The sequence below is a fragment of the Apteryx rowi genome, unplaced genomic scaffold (assembly GCF_003343035.1).
Source record: "Apteryx rowi isolate R43461 unplaced genomic scaffold, aptRow1 scaffold_302, whole genome shotgun sequence".
NCBI classification, from domain to species: Eukaryota; Metazoa; Chordata; class Aves; order Apterygiformes; family Apterygidae; genus Apteryx; species Apteryx rowi.
This window is the reverse complement of record NW_020449442.1, coordinates 1-20706: the sequence shown is the minus strand read 5'-3', so window position 1 is coordinate 20706 and position 20706 is coordinate 1. Positions and strand designations below refer to the sequence as shown.

Genomic DNA, 20706 nt, shown 5'->3' with positions numbered 1-20706 from the left:
TATATATGCATATATATTTATTTTTTAATTTTAGAAGGAGAATGGAAGAATGTTCACAATTTACTATTTGATTTGGTAGCCTCTGACTGGCGTCTCTGACTGTAACCTTTCATATAAACCAATTTTGTTCAAAATAAATTCAACTTAACTGGAACGTAAGTCTTATGTTGTGTTTAACAGCAAAAAAACAAGTCTTGACAATAAGCCTGAAATTAATTTTTGACAAATTTTTGCAGCAGTGTTCAAGAAAAGCCAATTAAAGAGCTGAGAAAACTGTCAGAATGAAATTCTGCTCAGACGTGAGAGTGTTGGTGGAAAACTATTGTGTTCACCTTGCTGATTTTTGACTGTCGTGTTGCGGTGCCTTGGTGATGGGTAATTCTGAAAACACTCTAGGCAGGAAAAAAAACAATTAAAAACTGAGCCTATGTATTGTGCTGGTCAGTGAATCATTTTACAATATTCAGCATGATTTCTTGGTCAAAGTTGGGAGGGAATTTTAGATGTTTTCTACCTTTAGCACATTTAAAATTCATAGTTCATGACTATGGTGACAATCTCCATATTAATGCTATTTCATTGCAATCAAAAAGTCCCTGTTAGAAAAATGACTATTTCAATGACTGTTTTATTCCCCTATAGAGCAGAGTTGGTCTTGGTGATTTGACTCTCCTGGAAAGTAATTCAGTCAGATAAACGGAAATTACTTTTTTATGTTGCACGGTCAGTGTTTATAGATTCATATGTGTGATGCTGAAAATGCACACAGGAGCTATTAAGCAAGGAATCAATATGCGCCACGGAAATAAGACCAGACAGTGTTTGGTTTTGGTTTATCCATGCTGCCATACTGAGTGTATCCAGCATTGATTTCAACCCCACAGGTGTGTGACCTCCTTCGACCAGCATAATTTTTCTTTCTTCATATTTTAGAGTTGAATTTGTTTCGCTTTGTACTTTGCACTGTTATTCCATTGCTACACTCTTGGAAAAAAATCAATATAGTTTGTTAATTAAAAAAAAAAACCACAAACAAACAAAAGCAAAGCCCAAGCGCAAACAGCCACTTCTGCCCGCAGTGAGCGACTTGCTCTGAACCTGCCTGGGAGTCTCAACAGCGCAGGCGAGGAGACACCGATACACTGTCCTTGTGCTCTTGTGGCCCACAGACACTGATTGCTTCAGGACTGGGCACAAAAAATAGCGTCAGCTATTTTTATTGGCACGCGTGTATTGAGAACGGAGCAAGGAAAAACCCCTGACTTGTCTGATTTGATTGTATCCAGTTTTGAGGGCACCATTCAATCCCTCAGTCAGTGCCAAATTCTGCATGTCCCCTTCTAGCACGTGGACCTGCCGGCTCTAACAGTATTTGTCGTGGGACTAAGAAGGTAGGCGACTGTGTTGCTCTTTTTTTTTTTTTGTTTTGTTTTCCCCCTCTTTAAGTCTAGCTTGGCGCCTTTGTATCAGTTTCGCCCTCCCACCTGGCTGAGGTGGTGCATCAGATCGCCCGGGCTCCGACCTGCCTTTTTTTTCCCCCTCTCTCTGCCAGTTTTGCCCTTGTTGATCACTGTAAACCCAATACGACCGCTGGGATCAGAGCAGATGATGCGATACTGTTCTCGGGTTGCCGTTCTGCCGGGCGCCGGGACGGGAGGAGAGGGGCGATGGGCCAGAGGCGGGTGCCGCTCCGGTGCCGCTGCGGCGCGGGCGCTGCAGGGAGCACCGAGCCCGGGGGCGACAGACGGGGCTGCAGCCCTGGTGCCGGCGGCTCGGCTGTGCCGGGCCCCCTCGCGGGGCTGCGCGGTCCCACCGCCTCTGCTGGAGTTGTCCTGCTGGGGAGAAGCTGGCAGTATTAGCCGCGCTTCACACGCTGGGCCACCGCAGCTCCCTTGCCGGTGGCATCTGAAGTGAGAGCCGCCTTCTGCTCTTTCTCACCCAAGCAAAATTAGTGTCTATTGTTCTTAAATTTCTCTATGGCTAAACATGACCGCTCACTTGGAGTTGGTTGCTTGTGACCGCAGGGACGCGGTGGTCTCCTCTGGGCCGGGGAGCCGCGTGCTGGGGCCGTGGCCTGGTTGCAGGCAGCCAGCAAGGGGAAACAGCTGTAATGGATTGGCAAGCACGCTTTACCAATAGTGGCATGTGTAAGTAAGTAAGTAAGTAAGTGAGCAGAAGCAGGTTTTGGGTTTTTTTTAGTGTAATCAAGCTGTGTTAGCTAATTGGACTTTAGAGTGCTAAATTATTGATCTAGCTGTCCTTTCATAGATTGTAATTTTTTTTCCCCCCACGAGCCGAGTTCGTGGAAAAAGTAATACTAATGCATGGAAAATGTAACAGTATTTTTCTATACCATTTCTAGCTAATACTTACTCAAGTTTTAATTGTTCCCTGTGTATCCGTACCACCTAGATTGCAGTTTTGCCTAACTAATGTAAAGGCTCACCCCACTAAGTAGCCATTACTTAAATAGAAGGACCATGGCTCCTTCTGGGCAGGTCAGTGAGCCTCAGAATAAGTAATCAATTACCCATCGCTACTAATGAGAATTTAAAACCTGCACCAGAGCACCTGAGATTTCCTTCCTCCATTTGAGGAGGAACTTGTGCAGACTGGAGCAGTGCCATGTCCTGGAGCTGGCACATGGCTCGAAACAGTGATTTTTTCAGAGAGGTGACCTGCCTAGTTTAACCTGGAGGGCTAATCACACCATTTTCATTGCTGCTATTGGCTTTCATCACTGATCATATTCTGTTCATACATTTCTCTCAGCGAAACAAATCATCCCCTTTTTGCTTTCCTAAGGGCTTGTAAAGTCAATGGTTCCCTATTCATCTGCCAAAACCTTTGGCTGCCTCTATCAAAGCTAGGCTTTTTTCACTACAAAACCTGGCAGCAAATTAAAAAGTCAGAACAGTGTAACACCAAACTTACTTAAATATCAAGTTAAACATCAGGAGGCTACTCTTGTTCTTGTGTTTTCTTATTTATTCGAAAATTGATTGAAGGCTGCCCAGAAGGCTCTGTCCCTACCACTGTAAGGGCTGACTGTGGAAATTAGGTTATGCGTGCTCTGGAGTATGCAGGACCTTGAATGATGGATGACCTTTGCCTTCCCTTCCTTCATTTCTTAGGCTTCTTTTGTGCAGCAGAGGACAAGAAGAAATACCTAAAGTAGGTCACTGGCCACTGAGGTACAAAGGCTGTCGCCACAGGCTGATGGACGAGCCTGCAAACGGTTGCAGACCGTGAAGCTTTCAGCATCTGCAACAAACGCTTCACCCCAAACGCTGGTGGCGGGTGCAGGCGAGAGGCGCTGCAGCGTAATGCCCTGTGCTGCCTCCACATGGGGTCTCCTTCTCCTCTCTGGCCAGGTGATGCTCCTACACCACAACACAGAGGTGACAACAACCAGACCCTTTAGCTGCTGCCCCTTATTACTTTTTTAAAGCAAGGATTGGAAATCTTGATCCAGGTTGGTTTTCCTCCTCCAAAGCCCTTGGTTAAATGAAAAAATAAGTTATTCCCTCTATGGCTCTCTGCCATAATATTCCCAGGTTGAAAAGAAACCCCTCTGAAGGCAGGCCCACCTGGGTAGGCATATTCCAAGCCACAGAAATCATCCTTGACAACATTGGATTTGTGGCTAACCATTTGCTATGTCTCTTTCAGAGTAATCAGTCTAACTTTCATAACCTCAGTCAGTGCAGAGAAGAGCATTCAGGATTTGCTGGAGCCAGTTACAGCAGCATGCGTATTGGCATGGTTATTCTGGTCTATTGAAGACAACCTGTATCTGTGCCCCTCCCTCCCCCAAAGATATGGAGGTTTACCCATCAAAACTACACACACAGACAGAACTAGCTTCTTTATTATAAAGATACACTATGAGGAACAAACCTGAATGTATACTGAAGCTTGTAATGGTACATGCCAAAATGTACAGTACTATACATAAAAGTGCATTGTCACAACAGATTAACAGTACATTTCTCTTCCAGAACCGTGAACTTTCAATGTTGTTATTTGTTCTTTGCGAATGGAAGGAATGCAATGGGAATGCAGCCGTACAAGAACAGGGAAGGGTGCAATGGAAATGCAACAGTACAAGAGCAAGGCTAAAGCTCCTCTAAAATTTAAAGGCACTTTCACATGTACATACTACAGATGTACATTGACACAATTAGGTAACAGTCAACAAGCAGGAAGCTACCAGTACTGCAATTTATCAAACTTGACAGTAAAGGACAATACTGATTTGATTAGGTGTGCAGGAGTTACCCTTTAGTACGCCTGTAGTTGTATCAGTCTTTCCTGTTACATATCCACTTACTATACTCTTAAGTATCTATTAATAACCATCAAACTACACATTTAACTGTGTGAATGCACTAAGTGGATGCATTCACTAAATGCACTGTTTCTAATATTTTCTTTTGCTAAACAATTTCTAATATAAGCATTACGGAGTCCAGTACAGTTATTTAAACATACAAAATTCCCTATGTAATTTAAAGATACAGGTATCCAGCTCAATTATGCCAGGTAAGTTATTTTAAAAATGCTAGACTAAAACTGCATGTAAATGAAAGCTGAAATTCCAGTTTGCTCCACTGATTCTAGTAAATTTGGAAACTACTTGAAAATATTTTCTGAACAAGTGGCCAGCCCTAGGGACGAGTGTTAGTCTGTACCTGGGACGTTGGCCCTTGCCCTGCAGTTAAGGACTGGACGGTCCAGCCAAGAAGGATGGAGAGGCAACATGAACTGAGTTACCCTGCTTGGGCTGGGGCACAGTCAGTGGTTTTTCACTCACTGAGCCTGCACAGGCCACTGCGGTGGAGTACGATCTTGCAGCTGACAACCCCACTGAGCCACATGGAGCATCTGCAGCCAGCTTTGCAGGGTTGCAAATACCAGGAACAGTGGGAACAGCCCTGCCAGTTTGGCTCGTGGATGCAGTTCATGGGATGCTTTTCAGACCAGGGGCCTTGCATTACCTATCTACAGAGCGTAAACCAGAGCAGGAATAGGCAGCTCCTAAATAACAACAGGAAATTACTCCTGTCACCTTGGTAATTATGTTTACCCAATTTGTTGCTACTCTTCCCCCTCCTAATTCAATTGTTTATGTATAGTGAGTGATACAACTTAAAGCTTTCCACTGATGAGATCTTAATATAACAAATAATTTGAGGAAAGACAGATCTTTTAAAGCCAGTTGTGCTCCTGTAGGTAGACCTCAACTGATTTTTCCTCCCCCTCTTCTTCAATGAAACTTATTTTATGGACTGGATGTTGGCAAATATAATTCACAGAAATAATAGTATGGCTTAGTGTTGTAATGTGCAAAACAGCTGTACATTTACTTCACACGTAACAAAGTTTAACAACAGAGCACTAAGCAAAGCTGATAGTCTTCACTCACACACAGACATGAGACAGGTATTGATTTCTGTCATTAAAAGAAAAAGGGGAAAAATGGTATGGAAAACTTCAGTCAGCTTGAACCTAGGTGGCAGAAAATCAGCTGTCTGTCCTGCGCCTGACCCCTGCACAGTTGGCAGGAGTTAGTCCATCTTCGGAGAGGCCCCTTTCTTGCTGTAGTCAGCATAACTGAGGAAATGAGCACATTGTTTGTACTGTGTAAGATGAGCAGCAGCGCTAGGTCAGCTTGAAACGCCTCCGACTATTACAACTCAGATCATGTTTTTAATTGGACACTAAGCAATAAAGTCAATGGGACACTGTGCTGAATTACTGTATAGTTGATCCTTTTAATCTCCTACCACCCTGCCAAATGGACCGACAGACTCAAACACTCCCCAGAGCCTGGCTCACTCAACTGTGAACTTCAAATGGATTAAACTTTTGTGAAAATGTAGTATCAGAGAAAGAAGTTCCAGCTTCATGAAAAAGGTACACTATTATAGAGGACAGCAAAAGGAGCTTCTTTACACTATCCTGGAGATATGCTTTAACTGTGACTTGGAATGATGCTTTTTATTGGTGAGAGTAATGTGATCTCCATACTTATTCAGCACTTGTCTCTAGTAAGATTGCCAACAAGAATGCTAAAACATGGTGCCAACTGTGAGTGTGTGAGGGTTTTTTTTGGTGTGTTTTAAATAAGAAAATGTGGCCTGGGATGACTTAGACATTCCACACAGACCACTTGCTAGATTTCAGTTCTTAGTAACCTGCTTGAGATTTGGTGACCTAGAAATCAGAGGTTCCACGTCCCTTACATTCCCCCTGCCCCTTAGTTTTGTGCAGGATCTCTTACGATGTACCTACAGTAAGATTGTGAAATATGGTACAATGTGGCAAGCTATTTGTGATCTGTGTTGTTTTTATTATAAATGGTGCAGCATCAAGTTTTCAAGTAAGTTTATGTTTGTATTTTAAAATGATGCACAATTGTCCATTTTTTTTAAATTGAAACCATACAAAATACAAATGCCCATGTTAATGTAGCTAGTTTCAGCCAATACATTCAAAAACACTGAAAAACAAAGCCTCTCCAGTTATAAACATGAACAAATGATGTTATGGAACCCTGACTTCTATCATTAATCCATTCCTCTCCCTAGCATAGCCCAGCCATGTGCTGTGGGTGGCTGAGCTTTTTACATTGTGCAAGATTTGTCTGCTGGACCCTGGGAAGGAGGGGAAGGTCCTATGCTAGGATTCGTTTTTGGAAGAACAATAGGTTTTGGCCTAAGAGCAGGAGGTTTCAGCTGCACTCCCATTCTAGGGGCCACCATGGGCTTGAAAGTACTCATGGTGTCACTGGAAGAACTCGTGCTACGGCGAATCTGAGGCTCGGAGCTCCGTAAAACTACGCTATGGAGGGGGCTCAGTGACTCTGTGGAGGTGGCAGGGGTGGGGGTGTTTTTCATTTGCTCCAGGGTGTCCAACACCACGTCGGGGGCGTGCTTTGCCGAGCTCTGCCGCTCCAGCTCCCGGAGCTCGTTCAGCGCTGTGTTCATCGTCTCCTCGATGTCCTGGGTGAGCGCACAGAGAGAGCGGCACGTCAGTACAGTTGCTACTGAATGCAAAGGACAGAAGGAGCAGGGGAAGGGGGTGGAAAACGCCTGAATTGATACGCAAACCATCTCCTCTTTAATGAATATTATAGTTCTAAAGCCAATTTCCACCAGATTCATTTAAGAGAGACTGTAATTGGCAAGATGGCAGCTTTGGCTGAACACTACAAATATTTTTTCTGCTTACCCAATGTTAGAGTGTCAAAATTCAGCTACAACAAAACAAACCCCGCAAACTGTTTTACTAAGCAACTGTTAGGAGAATGGACATTTGCTTAGCAACATCTTTGTTTTTTAATTGTGATGATTTCTGTCATCTCTTGGGTACTGATAGCTGTTAAGATTTTAGTCCATTTCCTAATTCTTGGTTGACTGCACACCTCATATAGTCCCTAGGGTGTTCAGGATCAATATTCCCTTACAGAGATTATAAGATTGGTTTCCTAAGGAAATGAGGCTTGTGTGTCTGTCAAATCCTCTTTCCTCCTGTTTCTCTCAGTTAAATTTTAGGAAGAAAAAAATACCAGACATTGTTCAGCGAGCTCACCTAAGAAAGTATTTTTCCTATCAGTACTTCTGATACAAATGCTAAAAGAATGTGCCAAGATTAGTTTACTACTTTTTAGTGGTACTGAGCTACAGTTAAATAGTTAAATGGGGTTAAATATCTGGTGCTCCCTGCTTGCTCACAGTAACTTTCATGTAGTTAATCAAAATTCAGGTTCTCTCACTGCCAAACAATCACTAGTCTAGGCATGAAAAAGATTAGCTTCAGCCAAACAGCACTGTGTGTAGCTCAAGGAAAGTAAATAAATAAATTAGAGTAAAAGAAAACAGTAATAACATTTACATTTTCTAACTCTCTAATATCTGGTTCAAATTTCTGAACCAACCATGACTGTCCCTTCTATCCCTCATTAGAAGCAGAGTTTGAAAGCAAGCATTATCAGTACATTAAATTTTAAAATATGAATGACAGCTCTGTAGTAGAATACTTTCATAATCATATTGTACCTTCAGGGTGCCCTTAGTAATCATGTTATACTACCTAGTCAAAATTGAGTTTTGAAGACAGTGCTATCTATTTGCTCAAGACCTGACTGTTACCAGCTTTGTACAACAGAACAATCTGATGATTGGACGCTCCCTATTCCACCCTTCTCATCTCTTCCCTGCCAGGAAAGAGACTTGTGACTGTTCCCACAGGAATAAGATGACCCATGATTTATGCAGGTGTAACTTCTTGCACCTGGTGTTCTTAGGCACAACCACAAGCATCAAATCAACAAAACTATATGAAAGCTATGTGATGTCCACAAGACTCTGAAATACAAATCTGTGTTTTCAATTGCAAAGGTCACTGCTAGCCAGTCACAGCACTTTTCTGCATACTATAATACCAAGAAATAATTGAACACTAATTATGCAAGTTAGATTAGGCCAGCCTTCATCAGAGCACAGAGATTTACATAACTGTTGTAATCATACATTCACTGAGTGTTCTGGGTGGCAGAGGCAATTTCATTACAGTATAAAGGGAAATAATTTTTTTTTATTGCTTCTGCAATGTCTGTTCCCCCTTGTGCTTCTTCCATCCAGGATACCTTAATGCATTGTCTTTCCCATGCTCTCTGTTTAGAAAGCTAAGTAAAATATTCTACACATATACTCCTACTAGTGTGCTTTTTCCAAGAAAATCTGTATGTGCTCTGTGCTATGCTGTTCACTGAGACTTGCTTCTCAGAAAAGCAGAGAGAGTAACAAAAAAAAAAAAAAGACACAAACCTGAGCTATTGACTCTGGGTCCAGTGGTTTGTGGTCATTGAAACCTGTGTATTGACCAGATGATGTAGATCTTCTAATTGGAGGGGAATCAATCTTCTTCAGAGAATCGTGCCTACTGATGTTGGTGAGACTGCCATGCCCAGGTCTACGCCTCCTTTCAGGGCTGTCTGCATTGAGGTTGCGATTCTGCAGGAGGGCTCGGGGACTGCAGTGAGTTGCCAGGTTGGGGGAACCCAACTCCATGGATGAACTGGAGAGAGCGTGCGGTGGGTGCACTGGGCAATGACCATCACTGCTTCTGCCAGGGCGTCTCAGAGGAGCGGGAGGTTCTGATCTCTTTCTTTGCCTGCATGAATGGAGAAGTGCTCATTGAATAAGTTGTCATGACCCACCATAAGCACATGAAGAAGTAATTGCTGTGTTATTTGAACTGTGAGCTCTGAGTGCTGCTGCAAACCTGTTATGCTCAAGCTTACCTTCCTAAATACACGTCAGAGTGACGGTCAGTGGGAGAGTTCATGTCCTTTGATGATGACTTGTCCTCGGTTATTGGCCCACTGCTGGCCTCACTGTCTGCTTTCTGGCTCAGTGTATCTGAGAAAGTATCATCCCTGAACAAAACACACGGTGAGGTGAGAAGTGAGTTAGATGTGACAGAGAGCATCTTGGCACTCCCAGCTTTTAATCCCCTTAAGAAATGAGAAGCAGGCATGTTATGATGCACTGCAGTCCCTTCAGGTCTCCAAAAATTGCCGATAATCCTTCTGTTTACTGAGCTCTTTACATTTTGACTGTAACTTTCAGTAAGCGGGAACTTTGTCATGTTTGGCAAAGCACATGCTTAATACTATAAAACAACAAAAGTTCAGGGCTGCATTCCTCCAACCCCTGTTATTCTGAAGTTAAATGTCAGCAATTGCTGAAAAGAGACAGTCTAACTAAAATAGGTGCAGCAGCAGCTGTCTCTTAATGTATTGGGAACATATCCATAAACAAAGCAGCTTAGCCTAGCAATAGCTTTTGGTTAAGAGCTGTCAATTCAGGGCAATACAGAGACAGCCTGCTTAGAAGGCAAATGTTTAACCTATCTGAGCCTTCAAAGCACTGTTCCATGTGGGAATTACTTTCTTAACAACTTCAACATGTTTTTATACCCCACCAAGAACACTGTCACACTAGACACTGCTTACATATCCTGCACCACTATGTACTGGTGAGGAACAAGGCCATCAATCCCGTTGTGCCTTCCTTCCCACCAGTCTTCAGACGCTCGATGATATAAAAGAAGGGAAGCTCCTTTTTTGAAAGACAGTTCTCGTGCAGATCTTCCAACGTAGTCAAACCTGGCTATAGCTTCTATAGGCTCGCACTCTGGGTAGGGGGAGGGAAAAAGAACGGATATCAGATTCCAGATAGGCTTATCTGCTCAATTTGGTTTCATAAAACTCATATATTTCTTTTACTCAGCACTCATTATGGTGCAGAGCTGACAGAGATCAGCTGAGCTAAGGCAGACTTCAGGCAGTGGTTATATGTCCCTTACACAGAAATATGATCAGCCTGTGGCCAACTGTGAAACATCTGGGTTGCTTTGGACGCTGCAGAAAACTGAACAGAACTGAAGTTATGACTACAATAGCTGGTGGTGGGAGAGAGCCCTCCACCTCCTGACACAACGGCTCTTTCATGGCTGGGGAATGGGATGGAGACGAGGCAACGAAGACCTCTGAAAATAAGATGAACAAACGCAGGTGAATAGTTAAGAGATCTGAGGAAGCAACATGTGATACAGCAGAAGTAAACAGGAGTGTCTTTAACACCTGCAGTGGCAAAGGAACGAACAGGCAGGATTTCCCTCTGCATGAGCAGGGATGCGCTGCCTAATTAGGCTGTGTTAACAGCTTTTAAATCCTAAAACTATGAGATTTCCATCTTTTATGTGACGACTGTGCAGACCCAGTGAAAACCTAGTATTTTACATAATACTTAGCCTAGTACTTGAATATGCGTAAGCTTCTTCTGATGTCCTCTTGGGTAAGGCAAACAGATCCAGACCACCTAAAGATGACTCCTATGCAAGGGCAGTCCCTGTGTGGCCTGAAATTGCTTAAGGCACTTCTGGCTGTTCCAACATCCCATGTTCCTCTGGCTTCTTCTGGGGAGCTCGGTATTTTTTGAAGTCAAACACTGCTTACAGCAGTCCTAACTTGTCTCCACACAGTGTGGTAAAGCCTTTCCATCAAGGAATAATAAAAGATTACTTTTTTTTAAAAGCCTGTCTTTCAAGGATGAAACTAAACCCACATTTTCTTCCCTCAATATTCTGGTAAATTCAGGCTTACACTGCTAAAGGATGCTAGTCTGTAACTTGTGCTGGGTTCAGAAATGAATTGATGTCGGTGAAGGGCCCCTTCTGAACAACTACTTGCAGGCAGCATCAGAGATGTCAGAGTATCCCCTTGACATCAGTGAAACAGCTGTGATTTTAACAACATCTAGCTGCTTCTGCTCAAAACCAAATGCACCTGAGCTCAAGCAGATTAAAATTTGTCATTGCAGTCTCAAAACATAAAGGAAAACCTGCAAAATACTGGTTTAAAAATCACACACTCTGTTGATCTGAATAACTCAAAGTAGAGCTCCTGAAATGACAAATTTCTTTACATAATTAGAGCAATATTTAGATGGAAATTAACATCTGGGCTAATGACTAGCATAGCAACTTCCTGTCTGGTGCAAATTAAAATCACTGAGGCTGTAATTCCCCGAAGAACCAGACTTATAATAAAAACCACTGCCCCTTTATGACAACATTTTCTGCGGGAATGTCTTTTTAAAATTAACTTCATCCTGCAGCATGAAAACAAAATGCTGGTACCTTTATTGAGGTTACAGTTTGCAGCTGTTTTTTAATAACTTGCCCAGTCTGTAGAAGGTTGTGCTGTGGTTTGCTGCTAATGCAGTCAGGTTAAGAACCGTCAGTGACAAACTGCAGTCCATTTTGGTTAGTCAGGAGTTACAAAACCAGAAACTTCCCAGAGAGGGCATATAGTGGTATTTTTGGAGAATTTGGAAAATTTTAATGCTGATATATGTAATAGTGATATATTCTAATATACGATCATGTTTTCATTTCTAGAGAATATATCTAAAATACATCTCTGACAGAAAGTACAGATGTGACAAAGCGATTAGAGGCATGGAAAAACAACATTGCCATGTGAAGAAAAAGTAAATTAAGCATGCCTGTTTATCTTGCATCATACTAGAAAGTGATATTAAATCAAATGGCAATAATATAAACCGATAAAAGGAAATGCTGTTTTTACACACATCATGCTTGTAGCTTGTGGAATTCGTTATAAGAAGATACTACTAATCTCAGGTAGAATTAAAAAAAGGACTGGACAATTGTATGAACACACATTTGCATTTGATGTAAATTATGGGTTATGAAAGAGTGGAAGCATAAGCTCCCAGGTTTCAGAGAGAAAGTCACCCACTAATGGGTAAGAATTAAAAATGCAAGCAAACAAACAAACAAACAAACAAAAACCCCTTTACAACAAGTAGGCAAATGCCTAAGTGCCTGTACTTGTTTTTCATTGACCTTCTCTGAAGCTAACTGATAACGGTTATGGACACTGGACTCACTGATAAACCTCTAAACTGATTAGCTATGGCATTTCCTGTTTCCACATTAATTTCAACAGGCGATATAGTATCACACACTTGTGCATACAGGTCTAAATCTCTTTTTGTTTACAATTTAATGGACTAAACTAGAAATAGCTCCATCTCCCTTAGTGGAATTAGAGTAATGCAAGAGCAGTGCAAGATGAGAGTCTGCTTTTGTGTTCTCCCATGTCCTGGACCTCACTACAGATTTAAACACTTTCTCAGCTGCCTGAAGGAAGTTGCCCCATTGGAAACAGCTGTAGGAGCCGGTAATGTACTGATAACGGATGTGACTTTTGAGACACATTTGTTAGATTTCCTGGGTAACAAACCCTACTTCCTCATGGAGGAAAGCTTGGTACATCTCACACAGTTTTCCTTAAAGGAACTTCAGAAGTAAGTTCAGATGGATTTTATTATTTTGAAAGGGGCCTTTTGCTTGCTTGGGCGCTCCTTTTACATGGACAGCAGTTTCCTATAGCAAACAGTATTCTCATTTTATTTCTTAAATACTAATTCACCTTTTTACAAGTCAAGCTTTAATAGTTAAAACCAAAATAGCATGACAGTTACTCCTAGAAATAAATGCATTTTGAAAAGCTAAGCCATTTAATATCAAGGTTACTGAATGACAGACAAGCATTTTTCACAGAAGCAAAGGTGATGAAAGGTGAAATTTGGGAGCTGTATCTCAAATTCTGCATGAAAGTGAAGTGTAATGTCTAACAGTAAAATTGACAGCTTGGAAGGAAACATAATTGCATTCCTCTGCCCATACCTGGGGGCATTTGCCTACAACGGCAAGAAGTACTTGATGACATGTATGATCTCACCAGCTATCATCCCTAGTGATTCAGGCAGAGATATGGAAGTGAAAAATTAGGACAAACTGAAGAACTGTGGGAAAAGCTTTAGCGACCCTGTTAATCAGCAAGTTCTGTTCTCACTTTTTTACTTATGACCCCAAATTCTGTTAATATTATTACTATTATTGGTGGCACATTACGGTGTATTGTGCTTAAAAATGAAGGTTTAAGGGCAAGCAGATCTGTCCAGATCCACCAGCTCTGGAGAGGGGAAAGGGCATACAAAACGGAGGTGCCAGTTTTATTCTTACAACCGGAGGGCCAGATGTGGTACTAACCTCCCTGCAAAGGCAGTGGCTTTAAAGCGGTGCTGTGCTGCTCTCTGCACCCCAGGGCACAAGGAGCTAAGGGGAGAGGGGAAACCACCCCCTGTGCTTTTGCGAGGGGTTAGCAGTTGCTCTTGCTCTGTGCTTCCCCAGTTACCCCAGATGTGCCCTGCCTGTCTGGAATACAGTATGTTCTCAATTCCCTGGGAATACGCTAGCTCCTGACGTGTTTATCCTCTTCTGCGTCCCACCAAAGAACAGTGACTTTGCAATTTCAGGCTCTTGTCCTCAAGACAGCAGTTCCCTGACTGGGGAACAACAAAAGCAAAGAAATGTTGCAAGGTGTTGACAGAACAGAATCTGGCAAAATGTTGATCCCAGCATGAACTGCTGAAAAGCAGTAAAAATAGTACATGTTGGGTACACAACAGTAACTTACAACCTTACATGTCCCTGTAATTTTTGCTTTCAGCAGACCTACTGTCTCATTTTCTACCCCATATTTATGAGATATCTATGAACAGTATGATATTAATGGTATGTGTGTTTTTCCAGCAGAAATAACCCATCTGTTTAACTTCCTCAGGAAATTCTCTCTTACTTCCTTTGAAAACAACCCCTTTTTCATACGCCTCCAACAAGAATAAAAAATCTCCAGTAACTTAAAGGTAAAGAAAATATTCTAAAAACTCCTTGAGCAAGACATAAATAATATCCTTTGAATCCTCACCTAGGAGGCACTATCAGGTAAAGGTTTTCTGCAGCAAAATTAGATATAGATAGATTTATTTGTGCCTCAACTTGAGTCCAAATGGTCTAAACCTCACAAATTAAATTTAATTTCCAAATTTAAGAGAAAAAATAAACTTATGTGTTTTCCTTAATAGGGATACATTCTGCACATTTAAAAAAGACTGAAAACATTACAGTGAAACATGCCTCTTCCTCCTTCCCTCTTCCCCTTCCAGTGATCAACAGAAATATATGAACATGTGAGTAGCCTTAGGAAAAAAAAGGAGATTTATATGCTTAAAATTCAGCAGTTATAAAGTATTTATATGCTCAATTATAAGTCCCAATCTTCTTTTCCCCAAGCTTCCAGGTTTTACTTCTGCAGACATATTTTGTTTTTTTTTAAATTGAAAAAAATCTGTTTGTTTTGTAATTTGTAATTAAACATTCCTAGTACTACTCAGCCAGCCACTACGGGTGGGTTTATTCTAGTAGGCACAGTGACTCACTTGCAGTTTAACTTTATATAGCAGATAGTTCTTATAAAAACAACAACTAAAGTAGAAAAATAAATCCTTTAGCTTTTGACCATAGCCTCTGGATTATGTTTCAATAAGCCAGTAATTCCTACGGGGTTAGCGGCTTGGTCTTGGGAATGTCTAGGACATTTTAGCATAAAACTAATCAAATTTTCTAAAAAAAATTGCATTTATAGAATCTGCTTCATCTATCTCCTAACAGAGGGAAATACATAAGTACCATATGTATGATCAATACCAGCAAGCACAGAACAACACTGCTGTGCCTCCCTTTCTCTCTCCCCACATATAACTGGCACTGACTCATCGAGCTTATAATCAATGAAACAATCGTATTAAACCACCAAAATATTCCAAACCCTTTAGTGAAAGCTTTTTCTTTGTCCACCCAGGTCAGTCAGTGATTCTCATGAGATTCAATACTCAAGCTGTAAAATTATCACCTAGTCTCATATTGGGCACCATGAATATTTTATAGAAGGAATTGTCCAAGGGACAGACACATGAATATACATATAAAGAGATGGTGAATGCATTTCATTTAATGCAAATGTCTGTAACCTACATTAGAAAAACATCCTATTATAACGGAAAGTCTATCAATGGAAAAAAATGGATTAGAGCTTGCAGGCTGAGAACTGATGGCCAAAACTGGTTTATATGCAAATCCAGGCTTCATCTTTGCAACAGTATTTCCCTAAATCACAAATATTTCTGTGCTAACAATTATTTCACTGTAAATACAAATGCCTGCTTCCTTTCAGAACTGAATTCATTAAGAAGGTGTGATTGGGCAACTAGAATTAAACTGCTAGACAATCTGGTGAACCAAAAACCATGTTCTGAGTAATTTAATCTTTTACCAGAACGCTCTTCTTTTGGCAGCTGTTCTCTTCAGGGTTTGTCTCCATCAGTGACACAGTCCTAACACAGGTAGCACCACAACAGTAATGTGAGGCTGTTACTACTAACCACCACAGCACAGCACTTGAGTGGAGCCCAAGATTATCCAGGCCCAGATGATGCACTGTGTGATGTTTCCATAGCCATAATTTGCATGGCTCTACTTCTCTGGATCCTGCCAATGTTTTCATCTTTTCTAGGCACAGTTTTAAAGTAACCTCTCTGGATCAGTGCTGAAAAGCTGTACATCTCTTCCATGCCTGCTCCGTACTTTCTCTCAGTTTGGTCATGGGCCCCACTTGCTTTTGCCACAGCAGCTGGCCTCTATGTATGGAGCTGGTGCATCCACCTGCACGTCGCTATCTGAACGAGAGCCAGACAGACTGTGCCTATCTTCAGGCTCTGCTCTTGCTCGATACCTCCAGCAGCAGGAGGAATTCTTATAATAAAGCATAGCTGCACTGTCTTGGAAAAATAAGGTGTAAATTATAAGTTTGTTCACACCATTTTGTGGAGCTGTATTGCAGAAAGAACAGATTGCGGTGTTATCATCTTCACCGAGCTTGTTGAGAGAGACCCCCCTACAAGCCAGCCTGTAAAACCGTCTGTATTTCCTATGGTGGGTTCAGGCATGGGGAGATATCCCAGGCATAAGATTAACGTACACTTCTCTTCTATCCTCAGTTTTTTCACCTTTATGTGGTGCCTGCCCAGACAAATGTCGCCCCTCTCCACTATGCTGCATTGACAGACTCTGCCTGCCCCTCCTCACCGCAGTGAAGGGGAAGAGACAGGCGATCTGTCACCGCTGGCTGGTCTACGTGACAAAGCAGACGGGTACTGCTACAGTGGAACAATTGTTTACATTGTTCTGTGTGCAATGGGACCAGCATAGCCAGCCTTCCTATAGATACACCTTCCTGTTCCCCTTCCCTATGGCAATCATCCCAGCTCCTATCCAGCATCACTCATGACGTTCTTTTAAATTTTTTTTTAAATATTTTGCTTCTCTGCTGCTGTAGCTCTTTTCCTCCCCTCTCCCCCTTTCCATCTCCTCCTCTTCATCCTTCCATGCATCCTCCAAGAAGGGCAAGAGGTGGCTTTTGTTCCTGCTGCTTCTCAGTGCACGTGGGCTGGTTGCTCTGCTTGGGTTGCAGCTGGTCAGATATGCAGTGAGCTCACATGGCAGCTCTTCTCTGCAGGGAGCATTATTTTGAAACCTTCACCGCTAACCAGCTATTAAATGACAGGAAACGTGTAGGTATTTAACAATTTTGACACCTCTTTACATCTGTTCATTTGACTGAAGCTGGCCAATGAGTTCAGAAGTTACTGGGTGAGATATCTGAGGGATGACTCAATTGACATAAGCCACAGTCAAATAAACCTTATTTATTTAGGAGACCTGGCTAAAAAGAATTAACCTAATAGAGATGCATCAGTTTCTTCATGGCTACCCACAGTACCCAGAACTGTCAGAGTGAATGTGATTAATGTTTAGTGAAGGACTATTGTTCAGAAGTCTTACTGTGGGGGTATCCACAAGCTTTTCAACATTTATAAATCCTTTAGAAGGCATAGCTTTTAAATTTGTATCAAAATGCGGCATACTGAGTGGCAATTATTTTTTAGTTAAAAAATTCAAAGACACACTTTTGATAAGTTTAGCTTTTTCAGACAAAAGATAAAGGGTCTCCAAAAATGTAACATTATATCAGAAAATAATATCTGCTGACTGAAATAGTTTCTCTCTTGCCCTTCCTGTGACTGGGCAAACCAGGAGAGGACAAGGAAACAGCTGGCCAAACACAAATGGATCAGAGTGAAAAAGCAAACAAACAGGATTAAAAATGGTGGCTTTGCTACAGAACACCAGAACTGAAATCCTCTTCTTTCAAGTAACACACAATGAAGAAAGGAAGCAGGTCTCCTGCATGAAACACCTGTAAAACTCATTCCTATCAAAGGCACAATAAAGTAACAGACATACCATCTTCACTGGTATGGGGCTCTGTACTAGCATCCTGGTCCACTTCCTCTAATGTACCATGTTCGCTGTATGGGCTGTCACTGAAGAGAAACAATAGGTCGAGCAGAGACAGAAAACACAGCATGAAATGGATGCTTCAGTGGGCATTAAACCTCAGTCCCTGTCCTTCCCAGTCCGTCCAGAGTAACTGACTTCTTTCACAAATAACCAGTATGTCACCCCTCCATACCATTATTTAAAATTATTATAATGTAATAAATTTATGTGAAAAGTAATTCTCATGCCCTGCTATGAATATATAATTATTGAAGAAGTCAACATACCTGTCCTTCAGATAACAACTTCATTCATTAAAAAGTTGTCAGAACTTTTGAATCCTTTCATTTATGAAAGGTGTGTGCAAGTGGCTAAGAGAGGAAAGGAGTGGGGGGAAGAGTCTGGTATCATAAGCTCAAATTGGTTAAGGCAGTTCACCTCTTAGAGTTTCCTATCTGGCTGTGCACTCTGGCTGTACACCTGGAAGTCTGCCTGCCTCTGGCTGAACACAAGGGGAGCTTCCTCCACAAAAAGCTGCAGGAAACCTCCTGTGATCATTGTAATTGCCTTTTCTTCATTTGTTTTACAATTAACACTTTCCTTGTGAACATAAGTGCTCCTCTCACTTACCTTCATATTTCTATAGTTTGTGAAAGTCATTCTAGATCACAGGAGTCAACCAGACAAGCAGTCTGAAGATTTTGTTAAGGGGATAGAAGGATAATACTCTGACTTACCAGTAGTCATCTCCAGCCATACATTTTTCATACACTGGGCCATCAAGTTCTTTAGCATCTGGAAAAATAGCTTCATGATGGATGATGATAGTTTTGATTATTTCATTTACGTGTGCCTGACAAGACACCTGGTCTTGTATGTCTGGAACAGGCATCAGTGTTGGCCCAAAACAAATGGCCAGGTTGTACGGATCCATCATGTTTTCATCACTGTACTGTGAAAGGCTGTTATAATAGAAAAATCAAGAAAAATTGACTTATCCACTGCAACTAACCTTATTCTGAAAACTTGAGAAATTTCAATTTCCTCACAATGTGGAGATTTCCTGTTCTCCTTGACACTTACTCCCAGACAATATAACAAAACAAAAAAATGGAAGGGGGATTCTTCAATAGGCTATATAAATGACAAAGTGAGTTTCTGGTATGTACATGTGCATATATATGTGCTTCTACACTGTTGTGTTTAGTGTACACTGAGCTAATGGGCTAATGTAAAATGCATCAGCTGCTACTGCTTCTACCTCATCAGGGCTTATCCTCGAAGTGGACTGGATTCTAAATGGGTATACACACTTACCATTTATCATCAGACCTTGATGCATCTTTCCCATCCACTGGCTATAAAACTTAGGCAGACTGAATTGTCCTCTGGAGGTAACTCAGTTCCTGGATCTTACAAAGGTTCTTCTAGTTTCTGTTTTTACCAAGCAACCTAAAATCCCTGAGCACCTTGCCTTCTGCCCAGAAAATCCCATGGGAGGTTCATCTTGGAATCATGCAAACAAAAGACTTAGTTTTATTAAACAACTTTTGCATGCTTTTCTTTCCTCCAGAAAATTCAACATTATCAGTTTTCAACTTTGATTTTGAATGAAAAGTTGCTCTTTATTCCCCTATTTTAAAGCACTGACATTTCTCAGGGAAACTCTGGCTTTTGAGTAGTTCTGTGCAGGGCCATTCAAACATAAACTGGACACCCTTTACCTCAGTATTGTTCTGCACCTTGAAGCAGTAAATGCATTAGTATGTCTGCTTGTGTTTAAATACAGCAATATATTCCCTTTAGAAAGGGAATTTTGGAGAGTGTTTGTCACGTACAAACAATACAAACTGAAGAGGCAAACCTTCTAAATGACTCCCTTCATAACCTGCTTGTAAAATTAATCACGCTCTTCCTTTCTTATGCCACGTTTTGTTATCCTAGCCTGTGTGTTAATTGGAGATATCTTGTTCTACAGATTTATAAAGCTGTTTCATCTTTTATATGTGTATAAGATTGTGCAACAAAGGTGATAACTGTCATCATGAAACATGAGAAGTCCTGCTTGTGGCTGGTAACGTGCAGCGTTCCTCAGGGGTTGTGACTGGGGCCGATACTGTTTAACATGTTCATGTACGACCTGATGGATCAGATGGCATGCACACTCAGCCAACTTGCAGATGGTACCACACTGCAGGGAGCAATAGATATGCTGAAGGACAGGGTTGCCACTTAGATTGACCTTGACAAGACGGAGGAATGGGCTAATGGGAACTTCATCAAGTTCAGCGAGGATGAATGCAAAGTCCTGCACCTGGGACAGAATAATCCCAGGCATTACTACACTCAACTGACTGGCTGGGTAGCAGCTCCCAAGGAAAAGCAGTGGGGTCCTGCTGGACAACAAGCTGGACGTGATTCAGTACATGAGCCCTAGCAGCGTTGAAACCTAATTGCATACCTGGCTGTATTAGGAAGAGCATAGCCCAACAGCTCAAGGGAGGAGATTATTCCCCTCCCCTTGGCACTCATGAAGCTGTATTTGTAGTGCTGTGTCTAGTTCTGGGCCTCCAGAACTTCTCTTGTACTCCAGTACAAGAGAAATCGATAAACTGGGGCAAGTGAGCGCAGCTAACAGAGGCAGCGAACAGACGCAGCAGTTTGCGCAGCAGTGGTTGGGCTCTGACTAGAACTTGAGGATCTTGTGGAAGTTGTGGGCTTTCTGAGGCTTTCTGAGGACCCCCGAGGACCTAGAAGGTGATCGCTGTGAACAGGAAAGGGGAAGCTAGGCAAGGACAACTGCAGGAGGCCTTGACTTCTCCTGGGAAAAGCTCGTGGGAAAAGCTCCAGCTAGGAGTGGCT

General features: G+C 41.9%; 1 protein-coding gene across 1 annotated transcript; it reads right to left on the bottom strand.

The window, feature by feature from the left end:
* Window positions 1–3851: 3851 nt before the first annotated feature.
* On the bottom strand, window positions 3852–18806 carry SRGAP1 (SLIT-ROBO Rho GTPase activating protein 1; the record flags this gene model as incomplete). Its single annotated transcript, XM_026070061.1, has 6 exons — window positions 3852–7007; window positions 8835–9180; window positions 9311–9445; window positions 10025–10205; window positions 17809–17888; window positions 18582–18806. Coding segments are annotated over 6 exons (1345 nt in total), but the record flags the coding sequence as incomplete, so codon positions are not given.
* Between the last annotated feature and the right edge of the window lie 1900 nt (window positions 18807–20706).